This window comes from Jaculus jaculus, chromosome X, assembly GCF_020740685.1.
Source record: "Jaculus jaculus isolate mJacJac1 chromosome X, mJacJac1.mat.Y.cur, whole genome shotgun sequence".
Classification (NCBI taxonomy): domain Eukaryota; kingdom Metazoa; phylum Chordata; class Mammalia; order Rodentia; family Dipodidae; genus Jaculus; species Jaculus jaculus.
The window spans coordinates 28,414,303-28,439,300 of record NC_059125.1 but is presented as its reverse complement, the minus strand read 5'-3'; the positions used below and the strand labels follow the sequence as shown (position 1 = coordinate 28,439,300).

The following is a 24,998-nucleotide window of genomic DNA, read 5'->3' as shown; positions in this document are numbered from 1 at the left end:
TCATTTAATCCAGATGTCTGTCTGTCTATTTTTTGCCAGGATGTCCTGTCAATTGATGAGATTGGAGTTTTGACTCACCAGCTACAGTTGTGCTTGGTGTTGTATTCTTAAGTCTAGTAGAGTTTGGTGAAATTTGGAGCACACATGTTAAGTGCATATATGTTTAGAATTGTAATGTTCTCTTGTTGAATTGTTCCTTCAATCAATATAAAGTGACCTTCTTTATCTTTTCTAACTAATGTTGGTTTGAAGTCTCTCTTGTCATACATTAGAATAGCAATACCTGCTTGTTTTCTAGGCCCATATGATTGAAATACCATTTTCCATCCTTTCACCCCAAGCTAGTCTCTGTCTTTTATGGAGAGGAGAATATAATGGAGCTAACAAACCGAAGGATTCTCCCTTTTAATCCAGTCTGCATGCCTGTGTCTTTTGGTTGGGGTATTGAGGCCATTGATATTAAGAGTTATTATTGAAAGTTATGTATGTATTCTTGCCATTCTAATTATTTTGTAGTTCTTCCTGTTTTTCCTTTACTGTCTTGTATTAACTACTATTTGAGTATGGTTTATTTTTTCCTGTTTCTTCATGTGTGTGCTTCCCTTTCTCTTCAGCATGAAGAATCCCTTCAAGTATTTTCTTTTTTTTTAAAATTATTTATTTATTTATTTGAGAGTGACAGACACAGAGAAAAAGACAGATTGAGGGAGAGAGAGAGAATGGGCGCACCAGGGCTTCCAGCCTCTGCAAACGAACTCCAGATGCGTGCGCCCCCTTGTGCATCTGGCTAACGTGGGACCTGGGGAACCGAGCCTCGAACCGGGGTCCTTAGGCTTCACAGGCAAGCGCTTAACCACTAAGCCATCTCTCCAGCCCTCAAGTATTTTCTGTATAGGCAGCTTAATGGTCATATATTCCTTTAGCCTGTTTTGTTGTGGAATGTCCTTATTTCCCTTTCAAATTGGATGGATAAAGTAAGTTTGGTTGACAGTTGTTATCTTTCAGAACTTGCAATGCAGCATTCTTAGGCTTTTAAATTTTAGGTTCAGTTAACCTACTGTTATTCTGATGGGCTTTCCTTTGTAAGTGACTTGATATTTCTTTCTAATTGTTTTTAATACATTTTCTTTGGTTTGTGTTTTTAGTAGTTTAATTATAATATGAAGAGAAGAGGTTCTTTCTTGGTTTTGTTTGCTTGACTTTCTAAAGGCTTCCTGTATCTGTATTGGTATCTCTTTCCTTATTTGGGGAAAGTTTTCTTCTGTGGTTTTGTTGAAAACACCTATTATGCCTTTGGAATCAAATTCTTCTCTTTCTACTGTACCCTGAATTCTTACATTTGATCTCTTCATAGTGTTCTGAATGTCTTGAAATTCCCATTTATACCTTCCTATTTGTCTTTCTGTTTGTTGGACTGTATCAGATCTGCCACCTGGTCTTCTAGTTTAGATATTCTGTTCTGTCCTTCATTCTATTGGTGAGACTTTCTACAGAGTTTTTAAAATTTAATTTATTTGTGTGGGGGGGGGGGGAGGGAGAGAGAGGGAGAGAGAACACACGCCAGGGCTTCCAGTCACTTCCAACAAATTCTAGACACATGTGTCCCCTTGAGTATCTAGTTTACGTGGGTCCTGGGGAATCAAACTGGGATTCTTTGGCTTTGCAAGCAAAGGCCTTAACCACTAAGCAATCTCTCCAGCCCTCTACATGTTTTTTTAAAATTAATTAATTTGTTATTAACAACTTCCATGTTTGTAAATAATATCCCATGGTGTAATGCCATCCCTCCCCCCACTTTCCCTTTTGAAACTCCATTCTCCATCATATCCCCTCCCCCTCTCAATCAGTCTCTCTCTGATCTTTTCTTCCTATTATGATGGTCTTGTATAGGTAGTGTCAGGCACTGTAAGGTCATGGATATCCAGGCCATTTTGTGTCTGGAGGAGCACATTGTAAGGAGTCTTACCCTTCCTTTGGCTCTTAACATTCTTTCCGCCACCTCTTTTGCAATGGACTACAGTTTTTTTTTTTTTTTTAATACTTACTGTGTTTTTTCTTTCTAGTAGTTCTGATTGGCTTTTCTTCAGTATTTGTTTCCTTACTCATGTCTTGTATTGACCTCCTTATTTCATTAAGTTGAGGTTTTTGTGTTCTCTTTCTGGAGTTTTTTTTTTCCTTTGATTCCTTTCATTTCTTTGAACATAGTTATAATCATTCTTTTGAAATCTTTGTCAGGCATTTCATCTAAATTAGTCTCACTAGAGGTCATTTCTTATGGATTTATAGTTTTTGATGGAAATGTCTTGATTTTTGTGTTTTGTTGTATTATAATATAGAGAATTTTGCATCTTGAGTTAATTTGATGCTTGGGTTTTCTAATTATCTGCAGTATTGTTACACATGTAAATCTGATGTTATATATATTGAGGGTAGGCGCTTAAGGTGCCAGGTGTGGCTCTTAAATTACTCCCAGAGTAATAGCAGAAGTGATAGGTGTTGGGTTCGCCTGCTATGCAAGTATTCTAATAGGGCTTGGTGGAGCAAAATACAGGCAAATTATAAAATTAACTGAGATATATACACAGTCAAAACCAGCAGGGATTATTTATGTAGTAGTTGGTATTAAAACAGATAATTTAACAAATTCAAAGTCCCTAAGGGTGTGTGTTGCCCCATACCCTTAATCCTATCAAATGGGAGGCTGAGATTTCTGGTCTGTAAAGGGTTCCAGGTCAGCCTGGGGTCAGGTGAGACTATCATCAAGAATGACTGAAGACGACGACACAGGCACTATATAAATCAGGAAGCAACAAAGAACAACCCCTAAATGCCAGCTTTTTTTTTTTTTTTTTTTTTTTTTGGGCTTTTCGAGGGTAGGGTCTTACTCTAGCCCAGGTTGACCTGGAATTCACTATGGAGTCTCAGGGTGGCCTCGAACTCATGGCAGTCCTCCTACCTCTGCCTCCCGAGTGCTGGGATTAAAGGCGTGCACCACAATGCCCGGCCAGCTTATTTAAGAATGGCAAACCTGACCTTCAGTCAGATCTAACACATAACTTGCTCTAACATGGAAGATACGATTAGCACTTCCAATGCAGGCCTATATATATATATACCAAGCTTTGGGGCAGGTTTTGACTTGGTGTAAGTAGCCCCTGTTACCTTTTGTGATGGCACCTATGCCACGTGCCCACTTTGGTCCCTCTTCACTGTGTTGTGGGCTCGGCTAGGCTGACTGGGTCTGCTGTTCTGATTGCCTGTGCTGGGGACTGTGTAGCTGAGTTTCCTTCCCCAGGTCTTCAGTGGTTCTCAGCACTGGCAGTTGGGGAGGGAAGGCTGTGGCCATTGTCTAAAGTTTTACTGGAGCTGTTCACCTGGGCTCCATGATCCTCTTCCTCATCAGTTGCTCACCTGGTCCCTGCTGTCTTCTCCTTCAGGTTTTTTGTTTTGTTTTGTGTTTTTGAGGTAGGGTCTCTAGCATAGGCTGATCTGGAATTCGCTGTGTAGTCTCAGGGTGGCTTCAAACTCATGGTGATTCTCATACCTCTGCCTCCCAAGTGCTGAGATCAGGTTTTAGACTTTGTGAGGAGGCTGATGTGATTGGAGAGTCCCCCCACCTGTATTGTGTGGCTCAGGGGTGTAGCTCTTCTCAAAGACCATGACCAGTGCTGGTGCCAGGGCAGGAGCTGCTTTTGGCTGATTGCCTGCTTGTTAGAAGCTCTGGTTCTCTCCTGCTTCTGTGTTGTTGTTGATAATTTCTTATACACCTTCACTTTTTGGTAGAAGAGTGTATTGTGGTGCTTTTCTGTTTATTTCTTCCCCTCCCCCCCAGGCTGCTTTGGTGTGGCTACTACACTGCCATCTTAACTGAAAGTAACCTTTAATGATTTTCAAGTATACAATGTATTATTATTAACCACATTCAATTTAAAATATCTTTTTTTTAATTTAAGGGGGGGAGGGAGAGAGAGAGAATGGGTACACTAGGGCCTCCAGCCACTGCAAATGAACTGTAGACATATGTGTCGCCTTGTATATCTATCTGGCTTATGTGGGTACTAGGGAATCGAGCCTGGGTCCTTAAGCTTCGCAGGCAAGTGCCTTAACTACTAAGCCATCTTTCCAACCCCAAACTAATCTTTTTTATTAACTTAAAAAAAATTCAGAGAGAGTATGAGAGAAAGAGAATTGGTACACCAGGGCCTTAGCCACTGTAACCAAACTCCAGATGCTTGCACTGCCTAGTGGGCATATGCAATCTTGTGCTTGTCTCACCTTTATGTGTATGGCTTATATGGGATCTGGATAACATGGGTCCATAGGCTTCACAGACAAGCACCTTAACCACTAAGCCATCTCTCCAGCCCCCTAAAATATCATTTATTTATTTACTTATTTACTTAAAAGAAAGAGGCAGAGAGATAGAAAATGAGTGCTCCAGGGCTTCCAGCCACTGCAAATGAACTCCAGATGCATGCTTTACCTTGTGCATCTGGCTTACGTTGGTTCTAGGGAATTGAACCTGGGTCCTTTGGCTTTGGAGGCAAGTGCCTTAACCACTAGGCCATTTCTCCAGCCCTAAAATATGTTTTTTTAAAGCTTTTTCAAAAAGAAGTTTCTGGAGCTGAAGAGATGGCTTAGCAGTTAAGCACTTGCCTGTGAAGCCCAAGGATCCCAGTTCAAGGCTCGATTCCCCAGGACCCATGTTAGCCAGATGCACAAGGTGGCACACGTGTCTGGAGTTCATTTGCAGTGGCTGGAGGCCCTGGCGCACCCATTCCCCCCCCCCCCCCCAACTGCCTCTTTCCCTTTCTGTCACTCTCAAATAAATAAATAAAAATAAACAAAAAAAATTTCAAAAAGAATTTTCTGGCCAGGCGTGGTGGTACACACCTTTAATTCCAGTACTCAGGAGGCAGAGGTAGGAGGATTGCTATGAGTCGAAGCAACCCTGAGACTCCATAGTGAATTCCAGGTCAGCCTGGGCTACAGAGAGACCCTACCTTGAAAGGGAAAAAAGATAAAAAGACAAAAAGAAGGTTCTGGGTTGGAAAGATGGCTTAGCAATTAAGGTGCTTGCCTGCAAAGTCAAAGGACCAAGGTTTGATTCCCCAGAACCCATGTAAGCCAAATGCACAAGGTGGCACATGTATCTGGAGTTCATTTGCAGCAGCCGAAGGCCCTGGCATGCCCATTTTCTATCCCCTCCCCCCCCCCCCGGCCTCTCACATAAATAAGTAAAAAAAAAATATTTTTTTATAGAAGAAGTTTCTGTTACTCCATCTAAAGTTATTGTTGTAGGGTTGGGAATATTTCTCAGTGGTAGAGTACTTAGTCTGGCCTTGGGTTTCATCTCCAGCACTACAAAAAAAAAAAAAATTGTATAGGCATTTGAGTAAGAAATTAACACTAAATGAATTAAAGTGATTTTAGTGTAGTGTTTAGTCTGGTTGTTAGTTGACTCACACAAACAATAAAGTACTTGAGATAAAAAGAAGTTTTAGTCCCTCCCCAATAAAAAAAAGTTGGGAAAAATGTTAACCTAGAAAACATTACGTGTGACTTGGGCTTTAGACTGGCCTTGTGGCCTATTTGTTATCTGCTGAGGCTTAGGCAGAATTGGCAGTTACCTTGTACTTTGAACAGGGTACTCGTGATTACGGTGGGGAGGGAGGGGGGGCATTGAGGTTAGAGTATTGATGTGGGGAACCTTCATAAAGAAGTTGATAATTATTAGGGAAAAACACAAACTGTTTGTGGGCTAATGGTAGTTGATAGTTGGCGAATTTTCTCTTCTGATTTATCACTTGCTCCTAGTTGAAGAAAGTTAAGACCAGCAACAGACAAGACAGCAAGGATGGGGAATCGAGATCTGAGAGGAGAAGACAATCTGGAAAAGAGGAAAAGGGGAAAGTAGCAAGAAAGGACTCCTTGAAGTTGAAGGTCATGAAGTTTAAAAGTGAAACCATGAGAGTGTGTGTGTGTGTCTTGTTTTTCAACTAGATTTAACTATATAGGTACTGGTACAGAGGCAAACAGGCAACTTTCCAAGTGTGTGGTTCCCCCAAGCCAATAGAATGAAATGAAAGAGAGAGGACAAAAGACTCTAGAATGTTTTGGAGGGAAGGGGGTCCTTTGAAGAACTGAGGTGGTTCTCTTGATTCAAGTGCATTCTAAGGTAACACATTTTTTTCTTTTCTCTTTCTTAATGTTATTTATTCATTTTATTTTGAGAGAGAGGGGCAGGCAGATAGAGAATGTGTATGCTAGCGTTTGTAGCCATTGCAAATGAACTCCAGACACATGCGCCACTTTGTACATCTGGCTTATGTGGGTACTGGGGAATTGAACCTCCTTAGGCTTTGTGGGCAAGCACCTTAACCACTAAGCCATCAATCCAGCCCCCTAATGTAATAATTTTTATTGAGAAATAGCATGTTAAATACCTAATTTCATTATTTATTTGTTTATTTTTCAAGGTAGGGTATCCCTCGAGCCTAGGCTGACCTGGAATTCACTATGTACTTTCAGGGTGGCCTTAAACCCACAACAACTCTCCTACCTCTCTGCCTCTGATTGATGGCGTATACCACCACACCCAGCTTTAGTTTTCATTTTTTCCCTATTCCGTTTCTGACCTGGGCCTGTTCACCCCTCCTTAGGCAACCTGGTGGTCCCCCGCTTCCTGGAGGTCACCATATTGATGTTGAACTTAGTGCAGACAGCTGATTGGCATAGTGCACTACATACAGCCCAGAACTCCTGGACTGAAGCGATCCTCCTGTCTCAGACTCCTGAGTAGCTGGGACTACAGGCATGCACTACCATGCCTGGCTATTTTTCATTTTTATTAAGTAGAAAGTTCCTCTATCCTTTCATATGCCCAGCGATCTGTAAGTTCTAGTGATAGTTCTGGAGCCAGTTGTGATTTTGAGCACAGTTTGGTTTCCTTATGATTTAAAAGTATTTTTCGTAGGGCTGGAGAGATGGCTTAGTGGTTAAGGTGCTTTCCTGTAAAGCCTAAGGACCTAGATTCAATTCCCCAGGACCCATGTAGGCCAGATGCACATGGTGGTACATGTGTCTGGTGGTTAGTTTGCAGTGGCTAGAGGCCCTGTTGCACCCATTCTGTGTGTGTGTGTGTATCTGTCTCAAACATTTTTCTTGGATAACAGGTTATATCATTACTGCAAGATACTATCTTCATTTATTTATTTATTTTTAATTTTTATTAGCATTTTCCATGATTATAAAAAAAATCCCATGGTAATTCCCTCCCTCCCCCCCCCCACTTTCCCCTTTGAAATACTGTCTTCATTTATTTTAGAAAGTAAAGTAAAAGAAGCATAAAGGAATGGAAATAAACACGTACTGCTTAGGTTGAAAACACAATGGAGTGCTGCTGGAGGGAGACAGGGCCTGAGACTGAGGCAGTTTTAGTCCGAAGTCTGTTGCTAGACCATGGCATTTACTTGATAGAAAGGTGATTCGATCTTCACTTTGGGAAGGCTGACTGAGAGTATGGTCAGAGGTGTTTGCCAGGAAATCTGGGAAAAGGGAGACCATCTAAAAAGATATTTTTTTTTCTTTGAGAACCTGATCTTGAGTAAATGGAGAGACCAAGAACTTGGATAGGAAGAATGAGAATGGTAAAATTGGCTTATTTTAAAAGGGTGGTAATTTTTTTTTTGTAGGGGGGTTTCAAGGTAGGGTTTCACTGTAGTCCAGGCTGACCTAGAATTCACTATGTAGTCTCAAGGTAGCCTCAAACTCACAGTGATCCTCCTACTTCTGCCTCCCTAGTGCTGGGATTAGAGGCATGTACTACCACGCCTGGCAAATGGTGTCAATTTTTAAAAATTTATTTTTATTTATTTATTAGAGACAGAGAGAGGGAGAGAATGGGCATGCCAGGGCCTCTAGCCACTGCAAATGAACTCTAGATGTATGTGCCACCATGTGCATCTGACTTACTTGGGACCTGGAGAATCGAACCTGGGTCCTTAGGCTTCGCAGGCTTGCGCCTTAACTGCTAAGCCATCTTTTCAGCCCAATGGTGTCAATTTTAAATAAACTGCAATTTTAGATGCTGTAGTATCAACTATCATTGCAAATAATTGTCTCCAATCTCCAATTAGATCTTCTTTGAAGCAGTCTAATATACATCTATACTTTGATATAGGTTATTACTGTTAAAGATTGTTGATTAATCAGTTTTACTTCATTTTGAGGTTGAAAGCACAATGAAATATAAAAATTTGAGGCTTGAGGAAACAAGTTTCACTTGTTTGTGTGTGGCTGGTGTGATGTGTGTTATATGCATGTGTTTGTGCACATATATGCCCATGCCCATGTATGTGCTGTAGGCCAAGGCCAGAGAAGGTTTGATGTGTTCTCATTGCTGAGCCACATATTTCCTTGAGACTAGGTCTTGCAGTCTGGAGCTGCTGTACATAAGCAAGCTGCAGTGATGTTTCTAAGTCTCCACCCTGTGTGGACTGGGCTTACAGGTGGCCATGCTGTGCTGTTTATGTGGGTTTGGAGAGTCAAATGTGGATTTTAGGGAATCCAACTTGGCGGTCTCTAGCTTGAGAGGTCCTTATGCTTAAGGGACATTTCTGTAGCCCAGTTTTCTCAGTTTTATTTATTAGAGACAGAGGGAGAAAGAGTGAGAATGGGCATGCCAGGGCCTCTAGCCACTGCAAACAAACTCCAAATACATGTGCCACAATGTGCATCTGGCTTATGTGGGACCTGGAGAATTGAATCTGTGTCCTTAGGCTTCTCAGGCATGGGCCTTAACTGCTAAGCCATCTCTCCAGCCCCAGTTTTCACATTTTTGGAGTAGAAAAAGAGCAAAAGAAATTTACTATCATGATAGAATTTCTGGCTAGCATGGGATTATTGGTAATTTATTTTCTTGTACATCTCACTTTTTAGTAGAAGAGTGTATTTTCCTGTTTTTTTTTTTTCTTTTTCTCCCCTAGGCTGCTTTGGTGTGCTTAACTGGAAGTTGGTAATTTATTTTCTTAAGGTATGTGAATGCCAGAGGTCGACATTAGGTGTCTTCCCTCATTTGCATGGCCACCTTATTTGTATTTATTTAATTTAGTGTAGTGTGTATGAGTGTTGGTCCATGGGGCTGCTAATGGCTCATGCCACAGTGTGCTTGTTGAGGTCAGAGGACAACTTTGGGTTGGTCTTTGCCTTCCACCTCCTTTGTGGCAAGGTCTTCCGTTCATTGCTCCAAGAGTTTCCGGGAAATAATCCGTTCACCACCTGCCTTCTTGGAGTAGATGCAGTGAGATTATGGAAACACATACCACAGCTTCTTCTGCCTTTTACATGGGGCCTGAGGATCTGAACTCAGGTTTGGCAGCAAACTTTTTTTTTTTTTAATCTAAGGAGCCATTTCCTCAGCCCACCTTATTTTTTTAAAATATATTTATTTGAGAGAGAAAGAGAGAGTGGGTGCACCAGGGCCTTTAGTCACTGAAAACGAACTCCAGGTGCATGTGCCACCATATGCATCTGGCTTATGTGGTCCTAGGGAATCAAACCTGGGTCTGTTGGCTTTGTAGGCAAGCACCTTAACCACTAAAGCCCTCTCTCTAGTCCCCCCTTTAATTTTTAATACTGAGCTTTACACAGTAAGCACATTATTAAAAACTTCTTGACAACTTTCATAAGTATAAACAATATACCATGATAATTTCCCACCACCCCCATTTACCCTTTCCAAATTTACCCTTTACTAAATCCCTTCTTTTTTCTAGTTAGTCCTTCTGTTTTGATGTGATCATTTTCCCACTCTGTTATGCAGGTTTGTATAGTAGTGTTAGCCACCATAAGGTAATAAACACATTTTTTTAAAACTCTGAAGATGAAGGCTGGGGAGATTTCTTAGTGGTTAAAGGTACTTATTTGCAAAGCCTGTTGGCCCGGATTCAGTTCCTCAGTACCCATGTAAAGTCAGATGCAAAACATGGTGTAAGCATCTGGTATTTCTTTGCAGTTGCAAGAGACACTGGCCATCCCATACACATACATACCCCCAAATAATAAATAAATAAAAATTTTAAAGCTCACAAGATGAAAATAAAGTTCTGTGTTTAGAACACAGGCATGTCCTTGCTCTCACCTTACCCTGTCCTTAGTGACAAACTGACTTTGGCCAAATCGCATACCATCCCAGAACCTTTATTTATCTGGAAAAGAAGAAAGTCAAGGGGGAAAAAAAAAAAACTTACATAGAAACATTAAGGAAATATTAAGGAAATTGCAAAAAATGCTATGCAAATAGTAGTTATTATTAGAAGTAGTCTTAACTTCCAGAAATTATGCTCTTCTATATTGGGGAAGCCTTATTCTAAAATTCTAGTTCTTCATGACTACTTTAGAAGAAGGCACTTATGTAGAGACCATACATATTATGACTCAATTTTATTGAAGCCTTTGTCTGTTTTTAGAATTCATTTTAAATAGTAGCTTTAAGATCACATTGAAATCTGAGTACTTAATGGGACCATCAAAAGTGTTCTTTTCTAAAATTTGCTTCTTTAACATTTCACATTCAGAACAATTTCATAGGTTGAGGAGATGGGGCAAGTTCTCAAGATGAAAATTTGAAGGTGAATTCTCCTTTTGTATAATAATAGAATAGCTTTGCTATCAGGTAAGCTGGTGTATTTGGAAACTTTTCTCATGTATTTATGGAAACAAACAAGTGCTTTTTTTTATTACTCCCTGTTTCAGGAAAATGCATGACATTTTGCATGTTCAAAGATTATTAAATTTTCCAGTCATTCAAAGTATTGTAAAGGTATTGGCAGACTAACATATGCAAAAAACAGCAAGACTATTAGAATCAAGTTATATTTAGACAAATTTTCATTATGTAGCTCATAATTTGTAGCAGTCTTCTTTACCTCAGCTCCCCCAGTGCTGGGATTATGGGTGTGTACCACCATGCCTTAGCTTAGAATCAGTTTTGAGAAACCTTGCTGAAAGTTTAGGCCAGCTTCATCATTCTCAAACTGTTTAAAGAGATGTGTACTGTTCTTATATAATATGATGCATTCTAGACTCTTACCTAGGTTGGTGAGATCCTGTTGATGCTACCCTCAATTTGAAATATTTGTTTCTTTTTCTTTTTGGGGGTGGGTGGGTCCCCTTGCCTCTTGAATGTTCTGAGAGGACTCTTGGTTTTTCCAGGGAGAGTCTTAATAGCCCCGGCTGACCTGGAATTCACTATGTAGTCTCAAGGTGACCTTGAACTCAAGGTGATTCTCCTGCTTCTGCCTCCTGAGTGCTGGGATTAAAGGCATGTGCCGCCACGCCACTATGCCTGGCATTTGTATATCTGAGGCAGGGTTTCACTCTAGCCTAAGCCTATCTCAAACTCATGGCTATCCTATCTCCTCCTCAGCCTCCTGAGTTCTGAAATTATAGTCATGAGCCCACTCTGCCTAGCTAAGTTTGAAATTCTGAAGTGACTTTGGTTCAGTGAGCTAGACATCTTATAAGAATACTTGAATACTGGTGATCTTAAAGTAATGAAGTATCCACTACTAATCCTAGTACTTCGTAGGGTGAGACAGCAGGAGTATCCCAAGTCTGAGGCCAGTTCAGGCTACAGAGTGAGAACCGTTTAAAAAAAAAAATAAAGTAATGGAAGACAGATTCTTTCCTTCCTTTCTTTTTCTTCTCCTTTCCTTTTCTTTCTTTTTTGTTGTTTTATTTTTCAAGGTATGACCTCACTCTAGCTCAGGCTGACCTGGATGGAATTTACTATGTAGTCTCAGGGTGGCCTTGAGCTAATGGTGATCCTCCTACCTTTGCTGGGATTAAAGGTGTGAACCACCACGCTTGTCTCGAGATCCTTTTATTTCTCTTATATTTCATTTCTTACTCTTCAAATCAACCCTCCCTGAATTATCCTTGGTTACTTTGGTACTTTCTCTCATTAGGGTACCAACCCAGTCTTGGTTATCTCAGTCTCAAGATAGGTGTCAAGTGCAGCCCTCTTCTGTATTCCTACTGCCTGTGACCTGATTGAAGGCCTTGTCTTTCACCTGCCACTTACATTGCAGTAACCTCCTAACTGCTGTCCCTGATTCGTATTGTGATCCCTTTAGATCCATCCACCTTTCCCAGGCCAACAGGGTGGCATAGCAAAAATGGACATCTAACCTTACACTACTTTACTTAAAAATCTCCCATCACCTATAGCAGATATTCTGAAGCCTCTGATCAAAACCCTGGGGGAAGGATACCTCTAAATCAGTCTCATAACTTCCTCCCTTGTGTGTGTGGGGGGGAATGGGGCCGAGTGAGGAAGGGACACACGTGTCACCAGGCCTGTCTTTGAATTCTGTAGAACTGTTGCACTGGAACCTGTTATTTAATTTTCCTAAACGGCATTTTGTCTTTTTTTTTTTGGTAAGGTAATGTCTCACTGATCTGGAACTCACTGTGATGTCTCAGGCAGGCCTTAAACTTATAGCAATTCTCACACTTCTGCCCCCTGAATACTGGGGTAAAAGGCATGTGCCACTAAGACTGGCTTTTTTTTTTTTTTTTTTTTTGAGGCAAGCCAAACAGACTGGCCCTTTATTTTTTTTTATTAAAAATATATTTTATTTGTTTGGGGGGGGAAGAGAGAGGGGGGAGAGAATGAAGGGGCATGCTAGGGCCTCCAACTGCTGTAAACTTAACTCCAGATGTATGCATCACTTTGTGCATCTAGCTTACATGGGTCCTGGGGAATCGAATGTGGTCCTTGGGTTGCAGGCAAGTGCCTTTACCACTAAACCTCCAGCCCTAGCCTTCTTTCTTTCTTTATTTTTATTTATTTTTTTTTTAGTAAAAGGCGAAAGATTTATTCGATTTGAAGAGAAACCAGAGTATTTTCTTTATTTTTTAAGAGAGAGAGAATGAATTGACACACAAGGGCCTCAGCCACTGAAATCAAACTCCAGCCACTGCCGCCACCTAGTGGGCCTGTATGGCCTTGTGCTTACCTCACCTTTGTGCATCTGGCTTCCATGGGATCTGGAGAGTTGAACATGGGTCATGTGCCTCAACCACTAAGACATCCCTCCAGCCTTTTTTTTTGTGTGTGTGTGTGTGTGTGTGTGTGTGTGTTTTCAAGGCAGGGTCTCTAATCCAGGCTGACCTAGAATTCCCTGTGTAGTCTCAGGGTGTCCTTGAACTCACATTGATCCTCTTACCACTGCCTTCCAGGTGCTGAGATTAAAGACATGGGCCACCATACCCAGTTTAGCCATCCCCCTTTTTTCAGGTAGGGTTTCACTGTAGCTCAGGCTGACCTAAAATTCACTGTGTAATCTTAAGGGAGCCTTGAACTCTTCAGGATCTTCTGACCTCTGCCTCCTGAGTGTGCCACCACACCCAGCTGGCTTTTTTTTTAATGCAAGAGAGTGAGAGAGAGGGGGGGTAGATAGAATTGATGTGTCAGGGCCTTTAGCACTACACTTGAACTCCAGTCGCATGCATCACCTTGTGTTACTAGCTTACATGGGACCTGGAGAGTCGAATATGAGTCCTTAGGCTTCGCAGGCAAGCACCTTAACTGCTAAGACATGTCTCTAGCCGCAATTTTGCTTTTAAAGTTAGTTTTTGAAATACTGGTTCATCTTGAAGTTCCATGTAAGAATTTTGCTTAGATAAATGCAGCTTTTGGACCTGACGGAGGAGAGCATGATAGGACTTTATGGAAGTGTCATTTTGAAGGTATTGTGATCTGAGTTCTGATTTGGTTTAATAATGATTGCAAATTATATAAGAGATGACTCTGGATTTACAGAGTATGGTGGTCAAAACCACTACTACTTAGTGTTAGTTGCAACATTAACTCTGCTTGCCTGAGTCATGAATACATTCTTATTTCCACTTCGCAGGGGTGGGGGTGAGGGTGGGGGAGAAGTATATTTAGAAAGTTAGCCTATTACTATTTTTTCAAATATCATAATTGCTTCTGCCAGTATCCATCTCATTCTTCAAAGGCCAGAAGTCAAACTCTGTTTTAGGCTCATGTCGCTTGAGATTTGAATTCTATGTGACTATAAATAGTTAACCTCAAGGCTGAAGAGATAGCTTAGTGGTTAAAGGTGCTTGTTCAATTCCCTAGGATCCATGTAAACCAGATACACAAGGTGGCACATGTGTCTGGAGTTCATTTGCAGTAGCTAAAGGCCCTGGTGTACCCATTCTATTTCCCTCCTCCCTGTCCCTCTTTTTGTCAAATACATAAATAAATAAATTTAGAAAAATAGTTAACCTCTAAACTTGAGTTTGCTGTGTTATAAAATGTTGATGAAACCATACCACCTCCTTTACAGGATTATTGTAAGCATTAAGCAGTACTTAGTCACTTAATAAATGGTAGCTGTATTATTACTACATTTAAAATAATCATCTGTTAGTCGGCATTCCCACTAGACTGTAAAATTTTAGAGTTTGTCACTTTTTTCATATTGACATCTCCTAACCTGAAGCTTATTAAAATATTTTTTAATTTATTTGCAAACAGAGAAAATATGAATGGGCATACCAGGGTCTCTTGCCACTGCAAATGAACTCCATATGCATGCACCATTTTGTACATGGGGCTTTACATGGGTACTGGGAAATAGGACCTGCGCTATGAAGCTTTAACTTCTGAGATATCTCTCTACCCCTAACATGTAGTTGCAACTCACCATTTACTGAATTGAATAAGACATAAGGTTCAACCAGAAGGAAAACAGGCTATATGCAGATTGAATTAGAGTTTTCGTTGGCCATTTCATTGAAGTGCACCTTTCTGGCAATCATGTTTTCTTTATTTTTATGTTTATTATCCTGATGAAAATAAATCAAATGATATTCAAGAACAATAGGGAATGAAGTAGTGCTTGTAAAATTTATGGTGACTGTAGTTTTTCTTTCCTCCCCTGTAGGGTCCTGCTCTAGCCCAGGCTGACCTGGAATTCACTATGTAGTCTCAGGATGGCCTCGAATTCACAGCGATCCTCCTACTTCTGGGATTAAAGACATGTGTCACCATGCCCAGTGTGACTGTAGTGTTTAATTTTTACTACTAGGCCATTGTTTAATGGTGTTTATCTTAGGGGCTGGAGAGATGGCTTTAGCACTTGCCTGCAAAGCCTAAAGACCCAGGTTCAATTCCTCAGTACCTACTAAGCACATGGTGGCCCATGCATCTGCAGTTCATTTGCAGTGGCTAGAAGCTCTAGTGGGCCCATTCTCTCTCTCTCATAAATAAATAAATATAAAATTTTATCTTAACCCTATTTTAAAAAAGAATGTCTTTAATGTAGGAGTACTTTTACCTACTGTTTATTCAAGGCTAAAATATTCTTCTTTAACTTACAGTTTTGTAGGCCACCAGGAATGTTCTCTGTATGTAGTATTTTTTTTTCTTTAATACTTGATTTCAGCTTCGGAAGTCTTTAAAAATATATTGTTATCCGGGCAAGGTGCCACACACCTTTAATTCCAGCACTCAGGAGGCAGAGGTAGGAGTATCACCGTGAGTTTGAGGCCACCCTGAGAATACAGAGTGACTTCCAGGTCAGCCTGGGCTAGAGTGAGACCCTACCTAGTAAAACCAAAAAATAGGGCTGGAGAGATGGCTTAGCGGTTAAGCGCTTGCCTGTGAAGCCTAAGGACCCCGGTTCGAGGCTCGGTTCCCCAGGTCCCACGTTAGCCAGATGCACAAGGGGGCGCACGCGTCTGGAGTTCATTTGCAGAGGCTGGAAGCCCTGGTGCGCCCATTCTCTCTCTCTCCCTCTCTCTGTCTTTCTCCCTATGTTTGTCGCTCTCAAATAAATAAATAAAATATGAACAAAAAATATTTTAAAAAAATAAAAAAAAGAAAAACCAAAAAATAAAACTATATATGTAACTTTATTTATATTTTATATGTTTACATGTATAAGTAAATTTTGGCTTCCTATGTGGTGTTAAACATCTAGCAAGAGAATAGAACCAAAGAGTATTGTAATAGAAATCTAGTTATTGAACCTTCTACTTGTCTAGGTAAAATCATTCAGTTTGATGTGAAGCAGGTTAGAGATTATGTTTATACAAAGGGCTTTGGAAAACAGTAACCTTATTTAAGTGTTTTTTTTTTGTTGTTGTTGTTATTATTTGTGATGTATTTCCTGCCTGTTTTAGTGGATGATGCTGGCAAAATCGAACATGATGGTTCATCTGGAATGACAGTGGATGCAGAGTCAGAAATTGATCCTTGTAAAGTGGATGGCACTTGCCCTGAAGTCATCAAGGTGTACATTTTTAAAGCTGACCCTGGAGAAGATGACTTAGGTAAGAGGAAGCTATCACATTTTACAACCTTATGAAATGTTTCAATATTGGGCTGGAGAGATGGCTTAGCAGTTAAATGTTTTAGATGTACTATTTCTAAGTTATTTAGATCGAGAACACTTGATGAGAACACTTGAACTCTTTTTTGAAAGTAACTTTAGTGTGTAGTTTTTAAATAAATTCTTGGAGTTGTCATCTTCTCTGATAGGTGGAACTGTAGACATTGTGGAGAGTGAGCCTGAGAATGAGCATGGAGTTGAACTACTTGATCAGAACAACAGTATTCGTGTTCCCAGGGAAAAGATGGTTTATATGACTGTCAATGACTCTCAGCAAGAAGATGAAGATTTAAGTAAGTAGGTGGCCTTTTGTGGGTGAATTTTTTTTTTTTCTGTAGTGTTTTTTCTCTCTCTCTTTTAAATGGTCATTATTTGGAGGAAAAAAAAAAGTATTACTTTAGAGGTTATTATGCTGCTGTATTCTGAAGGAAGTAGTGGCTCACTATGTTTAGAATGTTGCTTTAAAACCAAATTATGGTGTAAACCAAAAATGAATGATCCATTCAACAAAAACTGTATTCTAGGTATGTAATATTTGGACTTATTTTCATTTGCTTATTAACTGAATTCAAATAAAAGTATATTTCCTATGATCTCTGTAAACCCGGTCACAAAAATTCACATAATCTTTTATTTAGATGTTGCTGAAATTGCTGACGAGGTATATATGGAAGTGATCGTGGGTGAGGAGGATGCTGCAGCTGCGGCTGCGGCTGCTGTGCATGAACAACAAATGGATGACAGTGAAATGAAAACTTTCATGCCGATCGCATGGGCAGCTGCTTATGGTAAGTCACAGAGCAGCTCTTTGGATTGAGTTGGTTCTTGAACATGAGTTCATGAATCAAAATAAGTTTCTGTGGTCTTAGGTTTCAGAAGTATGAAATACCAATAAGAATTATTAGATTTAAACAAGGGCAGAAAATTATAAAGTCTACTTTTTGTTTTTATTTTTTAACAGGAATTTCCTTCATGTGTATATTACATAGAAGGAAGTACTGTAGGCAATACACAGACTTTCAAACTCTTAATTTCCAAATAGATTTTATCTAGCCCGTGACATTACAATTTTGGGAGGCAACCAGGGAGCCTATGAAGAAACTACTAACATGTATGTTTTAGCTTTAGAAGTTAGGAATTTCCTATGGTCTTAATGTGATGAATGTGCTCATAAAACACATAACCTAGAATGGGGAGTTTCTGTCATTCATGAGTATCATGGCTTTTCTTGTCTTACTTAATACACAATCCCTAATACTTTATAATTTATGATACTTTATAATTTTGTTTTTTAATGCACATTGTTAGGTAATAATTCTGATGGAATTGAAAACCGGAATGGCACTGCAAGTGCCCTCTTGCACATAGATGAGTCTGCTGGCCTCGGCAGACTGGCTAAACAAAAACCAAAGAAAAGGAGAAGACCTGATTCCAGGCAGTACCAAACAGGTGAGGGCGCGCGAGTTCCACGGTGCAGCGTGCTCTGCAAGCTCTCAGAGGAAATGTTAGTGTGTACCTCAGGGGTGTTGTTATGCCATTTTAGCTGCTAGACCACATGTAGCTTTTATGTATTGAATTTGAAAATACAATTTTCAGAATTCAGTGATATTCATGAATGATGTCCTTGGATAAAAAGAAGTAGGAAGTGGATCAGATAAGTATAAAAAAATATTTACAGTTTGATTATGTGAAAATGAATAGGAATCCCTGAAATTTTGCAAACACTAACTTTTTGAAAAAATAGTTATGTCAGCATAAAGCAGGCTTAATTTATGGAGCAGCAGGATGTAAGTACTTTAGTTCATATGATAGTATATCTATTCTTATACCAAATTTATGTATGCATTTAAATTAACGTAAATCATGATGTGTTAAATAAAATAGTAATTTAAATAAACTTTATTTTTTTAATGAATCATTCCTCATAGATCTATAAATTGGTGTAGCTTTAATCACTATTTGATAGATGTTACATATTCATTAATCTTGTTAAAATGGAGAGGTTGATGCAGACATACTCATCAGGTTACTGTATCTTCTATTGGAAATGGTAAAAGGAATGTTGGGTAGCATACCGTCCTTAGAAATCCTTGGACAGTACTGCTCAGAACACACACTAAATTTTTGAAGAAACCAAAGCAGGACATAGTTTGATCACTTAACTCATTTTTTTCCTTTCTTAGCAATAATTATTGGCCCTGATGGGCATCCTCTGACTGTCTACCCTTGCATGATTTGTGGCAAGAAGTTTAAATCGAGAGGTTTCTTGAAAAGGCATATGAAGAACCATCCTGAACACCTTGCCAAGAAGAAGTACCGCTGTACTGACTGTGACTACACTACCAACAAGAAGATAAGTTTACACAATCACTTGGAGAGCCACAAGCTGACCAGCAAGGCAGAGAAGGCCATTGAATGTGATGAATGTGGGAAACATTTCTCTCATGCTGGGACTTTGTTTACCCACAAAATGGTGCATAAGGAAAAAGGAGCCAACAAAATGCACAAGTGTAAATTCTGTGAATACGAGACAGCAGAACAAGGGTTATTGAATCGTCACCTCTTGGCAGTCCACAGCAAGAACTTTCCTCATATTTGTGTAGAGTGTGGTAAAGGTTTCCGTCACCCATCAGAGCTCAAAAAGCACATGCGAATCCATACTGGGGAGAAGCCGTATGAATGCCAGTACTGCGAATACAGGTCTGCAGACTCTTCTAACCTGAAAACACATGTAAAAACTAAGCATAGTAAAGAGATGCCATTCAAGTGTGACATTTGTCTTCTGACTTTCTCAGATACCAAAGAGGTGCAACAACATGCTCTTATCCACCAAGAAAGCAAAACACACCAGTGTTTGCATTGCGACCATAAGAGTTCAAACTCGAGTGATTTGAAGCGACACATAATTTCAGTTCACACAAAAGACTACCCCCACAAGTGTGACATGTGTGATAAAGGCTTTCACCGGCCTTCAGAACTTAAGAAACATGTGGCTGCCCACAAGGGTAAAAAAATGCACCAGTGTAGACATTGTGACTTTAAGATTGCAGATCCATTTGTGCTAAGTCGCCATATTCTCTCGGTTCACACAAAGGACCTTCCATTTAGGTGTAAGAGATGTAGAAAGGGATTTCGACAGCAGAATGAGCTTAAAAAGCATATGAAGACACACAGTGGCCGGAAAGTGTACCAGTGTGAGTACTGTGAGTATAGCACTACAGATGCCTCAGGCTTTAAGCGGCACGTTATCTCCATTCATACGAAAGACTATCCTCACCGCTGTGAGTACTGCAAGAAAGGGTTCCGAAGACCTTCGGAAAAGAACCAGCACATAATGCGACATCATAAAGAAGTTGGTCTGCCCTAACAATACTTCTACAGATGTTTGTAGAGGCCTTGAAACAGAATATTCATTTAAAAGCCAATCAGTCTTGTTAATAAACAATACTGAATTGATTTATGCTGTGTATAAATAGAATTATTGCTTATAGTTAACTTTTTTTACATTTTGTTCAATAGTGTGTTCTGAATTCTATTCAGTTTGTTTAATAAATGGGGAAAAGCAGCAACAAGCCAGTTGCTTTTAATATAGTAATCCCTGATCCTATACTGAAGTTTTCTATCCTAGAAGTTTTATATTTATTTAAATATTTACCTTGCTTACCTTGATGGTACTCTTCTAAGACCATTTAACTTAAGGTAACTTTACATTGGTAATTGTGAAAGTATTCATTTTGACTCATTTTTCCCATAAATTCCTCAAAATAAAATCACCCAAGACATCTAGTTATGAATGGGACATTTTATGGAGAGGTCTAATGATCATAACATGGAAGTCATTTTCTTGTCTTACTTAATATTTTCAAGACCATATGACAATAAAAAGAAAGTTTCCATTTGAGCTTCTGTGTCCCTGGCATCACTGAGTAAAGAACAGTGGCTGGGTTCATGTTTACTTTTTATTTAGCAGACAAAATATACTTCTTTTGGTTTTCTTTAGATATTTACATCTTTTGTCAGTGTAGCAAACTTTTAGAAAACCTTATGGGAAGTTTTGCTTGATCCTGTTGTGTTTTGATTACTCTGTCTGTGCTGCTTTGTCTTGGAATGGTTGTGTGCTACAAACAAAATTACTGAGGATTGCATTTTGGAATCTCCTCGGGATAACTTGTGGCTCATAGGATCTTTGCAACTTTATATATGTAAATGTACCCTGAATTATATATATATATACATATATATATATACACACACACATATATATATCATGTATCTGTGTGTATTGCTTATTTTACATACTTATACACACAACCCCAAGTAGTAGTTGTTTAAAAATCTATAATGAAAAGTATTAAAGTTACAGTAACAAGAAAGATCCAGGGATGCAAGAGAGCATTTTGTAAGTCTTGCTCTTCAGAGAGATTACTCAGGTAAAGAATTAGAAGGAAAATAAGGACACTAGTATTTTTAAAGAGTTAAAGGTATTTTCTTTTAAATATCTTTGGTAATTGACAAATAATGGGAAAAAATAGAGGTTAAGGTGTTTATAGTTCGAATGTTTTCATACGGTTTCAGCTCCATGCCTTTATATTTTTCTGAAAAGCTAATGGATATCCAGACATGAGTACCTCAGTTCTCTGAGAAGCTGGACAGAGAACTCTTGTCTGACCAAGCAAGGAGGACAGAAAAGAAATGATGGCTCCATGGACCAGAGAACGGGTGCTAATTATGACGTACAGTTGGCAAGTTTGGCCTTCTCTTTTATTTTTGTAGACAGTTATAATTTTAAAAATTTAGCAAATCAAATTGGCTTGGATTAGAAGATAAATGTGTGTTCCAAATGCATAAGGAAAGTCTGAGGCCTTATTTGGAACCTAATCAAGCCTTTGAGTTTTTTTTCATTGAGAGTTGTCAATTTTTAACATGTAGTTCTGACTCAGTTATAAATTTGTAAAAAGAACCTAGTTAATTATGGTCTTGTTAAGATGACTCTTGGAAAACAGTTGTTAGGGTCCCTGGAATTGGCTGTTGGCACACGTATCTGGCACATTATGGGAGATTCAGAAGTTTTCTTCCCACTTGATAGCTGCCTTGCCACCTCATGATGGTGCTCCATTCCTTTTGTGCCCTTAGGTTTTTACCTTCATCTTTCTCTTTGCCATCAATATTTGTATTCAAGAGTTATATTTTTGGGGTTAGATATCTAAGTATTTGGTGTTTGGCAAACCTCTGAAGTGCTAGATTGACTTAGTCTAGTTCTACATCAAGTGCTTTAGGCTGGTATAAATGCTATCCTAAATGCCAAAGCCAAGGTGTGGATTCCCTAGCCTGTACTGTAGGGAATTCCTTTGCCCTTGTTGCCCTCATAACGTGCTTTGAAGACATAACAACTAGTATTTGATCCCCCCACCCCCCGCTATTCTTGAAGGCTCTGGGTTTTTGTTTTGTTTTTATGTGAGAACTTTATTATTTTCCCCAGGAATAATGTAAGATACTTAGCTAAAATTTATTAAATTTTAAAAATACTATAATATCATTGCATAAAATATAAATAATTTGGCCAATTAGCTATATATATTTTTAAATAAACTGAAAGATAAAGAACACAACACTTTACACACTTTATATTTCTCTTTACATAATCTGGAACCACACACAGTTCTTTTCTTTTTAAAGCACAATATTGAAGCCTTTAAAAGGTATTTAAGGGTTTGGTCAAGTGAATATAAAATGTGTTTGTCTGTATAAAGAAAAGTTGTAGTCACTGTTATGTACTGACATTAGTTACAACCTAGTTTTAATTCTTAAAACAATTTTGATTAGCAAAGCTAAAAATGGATGTTTCAGTTAAATGTTTTAAAGAGGTACAGATTTTTACAAGGACATAATATAAGTTATTGTTCTGTAGAAATATCTTGTTAAATATTGTATGTCCCTCCCACTGTATACTTTGTAAAAAAAGTAAAATACATAAAAAGAAAAATCATATAGGGATGTGTGACATTATTGTAATTGTGTACTTGAGAATAATGTGCAAAAATAAAAATCAGAATATTTTTCCTGTTAACAAATGTTTAGTCTATTTGATACCAGTACTAAGTTAATGCTTTTTCTTAAGAAAAAAAATGTACAGTTTTTGTAAACCTAATAAACATCAAAAGCAGTGGATTATTTTCATCCCCCTATTTCTTAATTCCTTTTATCCAACAGTAGAATGCAAGATGCTTGATTGCTTTGAGTTTTGTGACTTGGATGCAAATACTGATATTTGAGTCCTGTGAATTTTCAAGTAACATTACAGAGAAGTTAAGAGGTGATTGGTGAGTCCTCTGATGAGCATGTCCTTGAAATTATTTTTTATCTTCATAAAGAGTTTTTTGTATTAGCATCTCTGATTCCTGAGATAAATTACCCATGCATAATGTGGGTATTGAGAGCACTTAAGTTCATTTAGTAGCTCACAACACATTTAACCCATGGAGATTTCCCTTGGTAGGAGCTCTACCTTTGAGTTAGCCATTTGTGCCCAGTTTGAGGATAGTCATTGTTCTAGTAAAAATCGGAAGTTAGGTAGGAGTCAAAAGACAGATTTATGGCACTTTTGATTTTAAAAATGGAGACTGTGCAGTGTAGGAACAAGTGTTGGTCTAATAGATGAAATAAGTAAGCAAAACAAGGCAAACAACCGAGGTATGTGAACACCATAAATCTGACAGAACCAAACCATGCTGTTAAACAGTCTGTGATCCCACCCAGGCAGGTAACATGTAGCCTGTTTTCACTGGGAATTCTTGGGTTGGACTCATGCAGTGACAAGCATGATCAGTTGTCTTAAAAGGGGCAATATTTCAGAGTAGTGGTTTTCAAAGCAACATAGTAATTACATGAGACTTTGTTAAGGATTTAAATTTTCAGTCCTATTTCAGTCCCCAGTGAATTGGGAAACAACATGGGGCTCAGTGGTCTGTGTTTTAACATGTTCCCTGGGTGATTCTTGTTGCCTGCTGAAGTTAGAAAATACTGTCCTAGAGCACTTGAACTTTAAAGTTTACTGGTATAACATCTTGTGTAGTAGACAAGATCACAGAAAGCAACCAGAAGTGGGACAGTGAGAGTAAAATGAGACCAAGAGCATTTTTTTGCCTTTGGTTTAGCCCCTTTAAATTAGTATGAGCTTATGAGTCAGCTATTATATTCTTTAGTGCACATCTAAATAGCTTACAGTTCCTAAATTTACATAACCTTGCAACTTTGCATTCCTCAAAAGTAAATAGAGTTCAGAGGAAGATTTGGCAGGCAAAAGGACTGAAAATTGTGTGTATGTGTATGTGTGTGTTTTAATAGGTCCAGAGTTGTTCAATTCATATCCAAAATACCATTTTGTTGCATCCTACAGCTTTGTAGAGAAGGTCAAAATTACCTTGCCCTATGGATTTTGTTTTATCTTTTGTTTCATGTATATATTGTTTGCCTTTTTCATAAAATAATTCTTGGATTTGTTATATATTGTTCCTGTTATTTTTGACATCTTTGCTATTGTAAATAAATTCCTATTTTGTTTTAAGTTACCTTAGTGGAGTGTTGGCTATAGACAAGACATACATGCCCACAGACATGAGACTTGGATCACACAATACATCTCTATCTTGTTACAAGCTGAAAGTGCTATGACCATGTCAGTATACTTCTTTTAATATTTTATTTATTTATTTGAGAAAGGGAAAGAGAGAGACAGAGAGAGAGAATGGGCACTCCAGGGCTTCCAGCCACTGCAAATGAACTCCAGATGCATGTGCCGCATTGTGCACCTGGCTAACATGGGTCCTGGGGAATCGAACTGAGGTCCTTCGGCTTTGCAGGCAAGCACCTTAACCGCTAAGCCATCTCTCCAGCCCCCTGTCAGTATACTTTGAACCCACCTTGTCACTGAGGATAGAATTTTTACATTGTCTTCTGACAACAGGGATGGAAATATTCCATCAAATTTGAGGTTGAAATCCAGAATTACGGGTTTTGGGGAGATGGCTAAGTGGGTAAAGGACTTGCTGCACAAGCGTGAAGACTTGAGTTTTTATCCCCAGAGCATACAAAGATGGACACATCTATAATCCCAGCCCTTCTATAGCAAGGCGGGAGTCAAATGAGGCTCCCCTGAAGCTTGTGGGTCAGCTAGCCTGATGCAGTGGTAAATGAGACCATGCTGCAAACAAGGTGGAAAGTGAGGATCAACAGTCATGGTTGTCTTCTGACCTCTACCCACACATGCCTGCATTTGTACTTATAAATACACATACACACAAAGATAATTTTTGTCTTTGCTATTTAATTACCACCCATGTTTGTGTTGCTGTTAGTAGGGAACAGAAAAGATTTGCCAGTTGTGACATATTGATACTGTCAGGTCACTAAAATTCCAGTAAAAACCTGCTTAGGAATTTTAGATAGCGTATAACTATGTGAGTGACCACCAAAATTTATCTGAACACTTTGGCTAAATTATACAGAGTGAACTAAGCCTGTGTGAATTATTTTGCTTTCCAAGAGATCCAATTTCTAACCTTTCTGCTTATGATTTGACTTGAAATG

At 39.0% G+C, this 24,998-nt stretch overlaps 1 protein-coding gene across 6 annotated transcripts in view; it reads left to right on the top strand.

Moving 5' to 3' along the window:
• Zfx (zinc finger protein X-linked) overlaps nt 1-23,980 on the top strand; it is a 185,597-nt gene extending 161,617 nt beyond the window's left edge. For all 6 annotated transcript variants that reach the window (XM_045140130.1, XM_045140129.1, XM_045140133.1 and 3 more), the window contains 5 exons: nt 16,204-16,353; nt 16,562-16,705; nt 17,051-17,200; nt 17,721-17,861; nt 18,596-23,980. In XM_045140130.1, the coding sequence (XP_044996065.1) occupies nt 16,204-16,353; nt 16,562-16,705; nt 17,051-17,200; nt 17,721-17,861; nt 18,596-19,779 (1,769 nt within the window). In that variant the 3' untranslated portion in view covers nt 19,780-23,980. The remainder of the gene's footprint in view (nt 1-16,203; nt 16,354-16,561; nt 16,706-17,050; nt 17,201-17,720; nt 17,862-18,595) is intronic.
• Nucleotides 23,981-24,998: the final 1,018 nt, after the last annotated feature.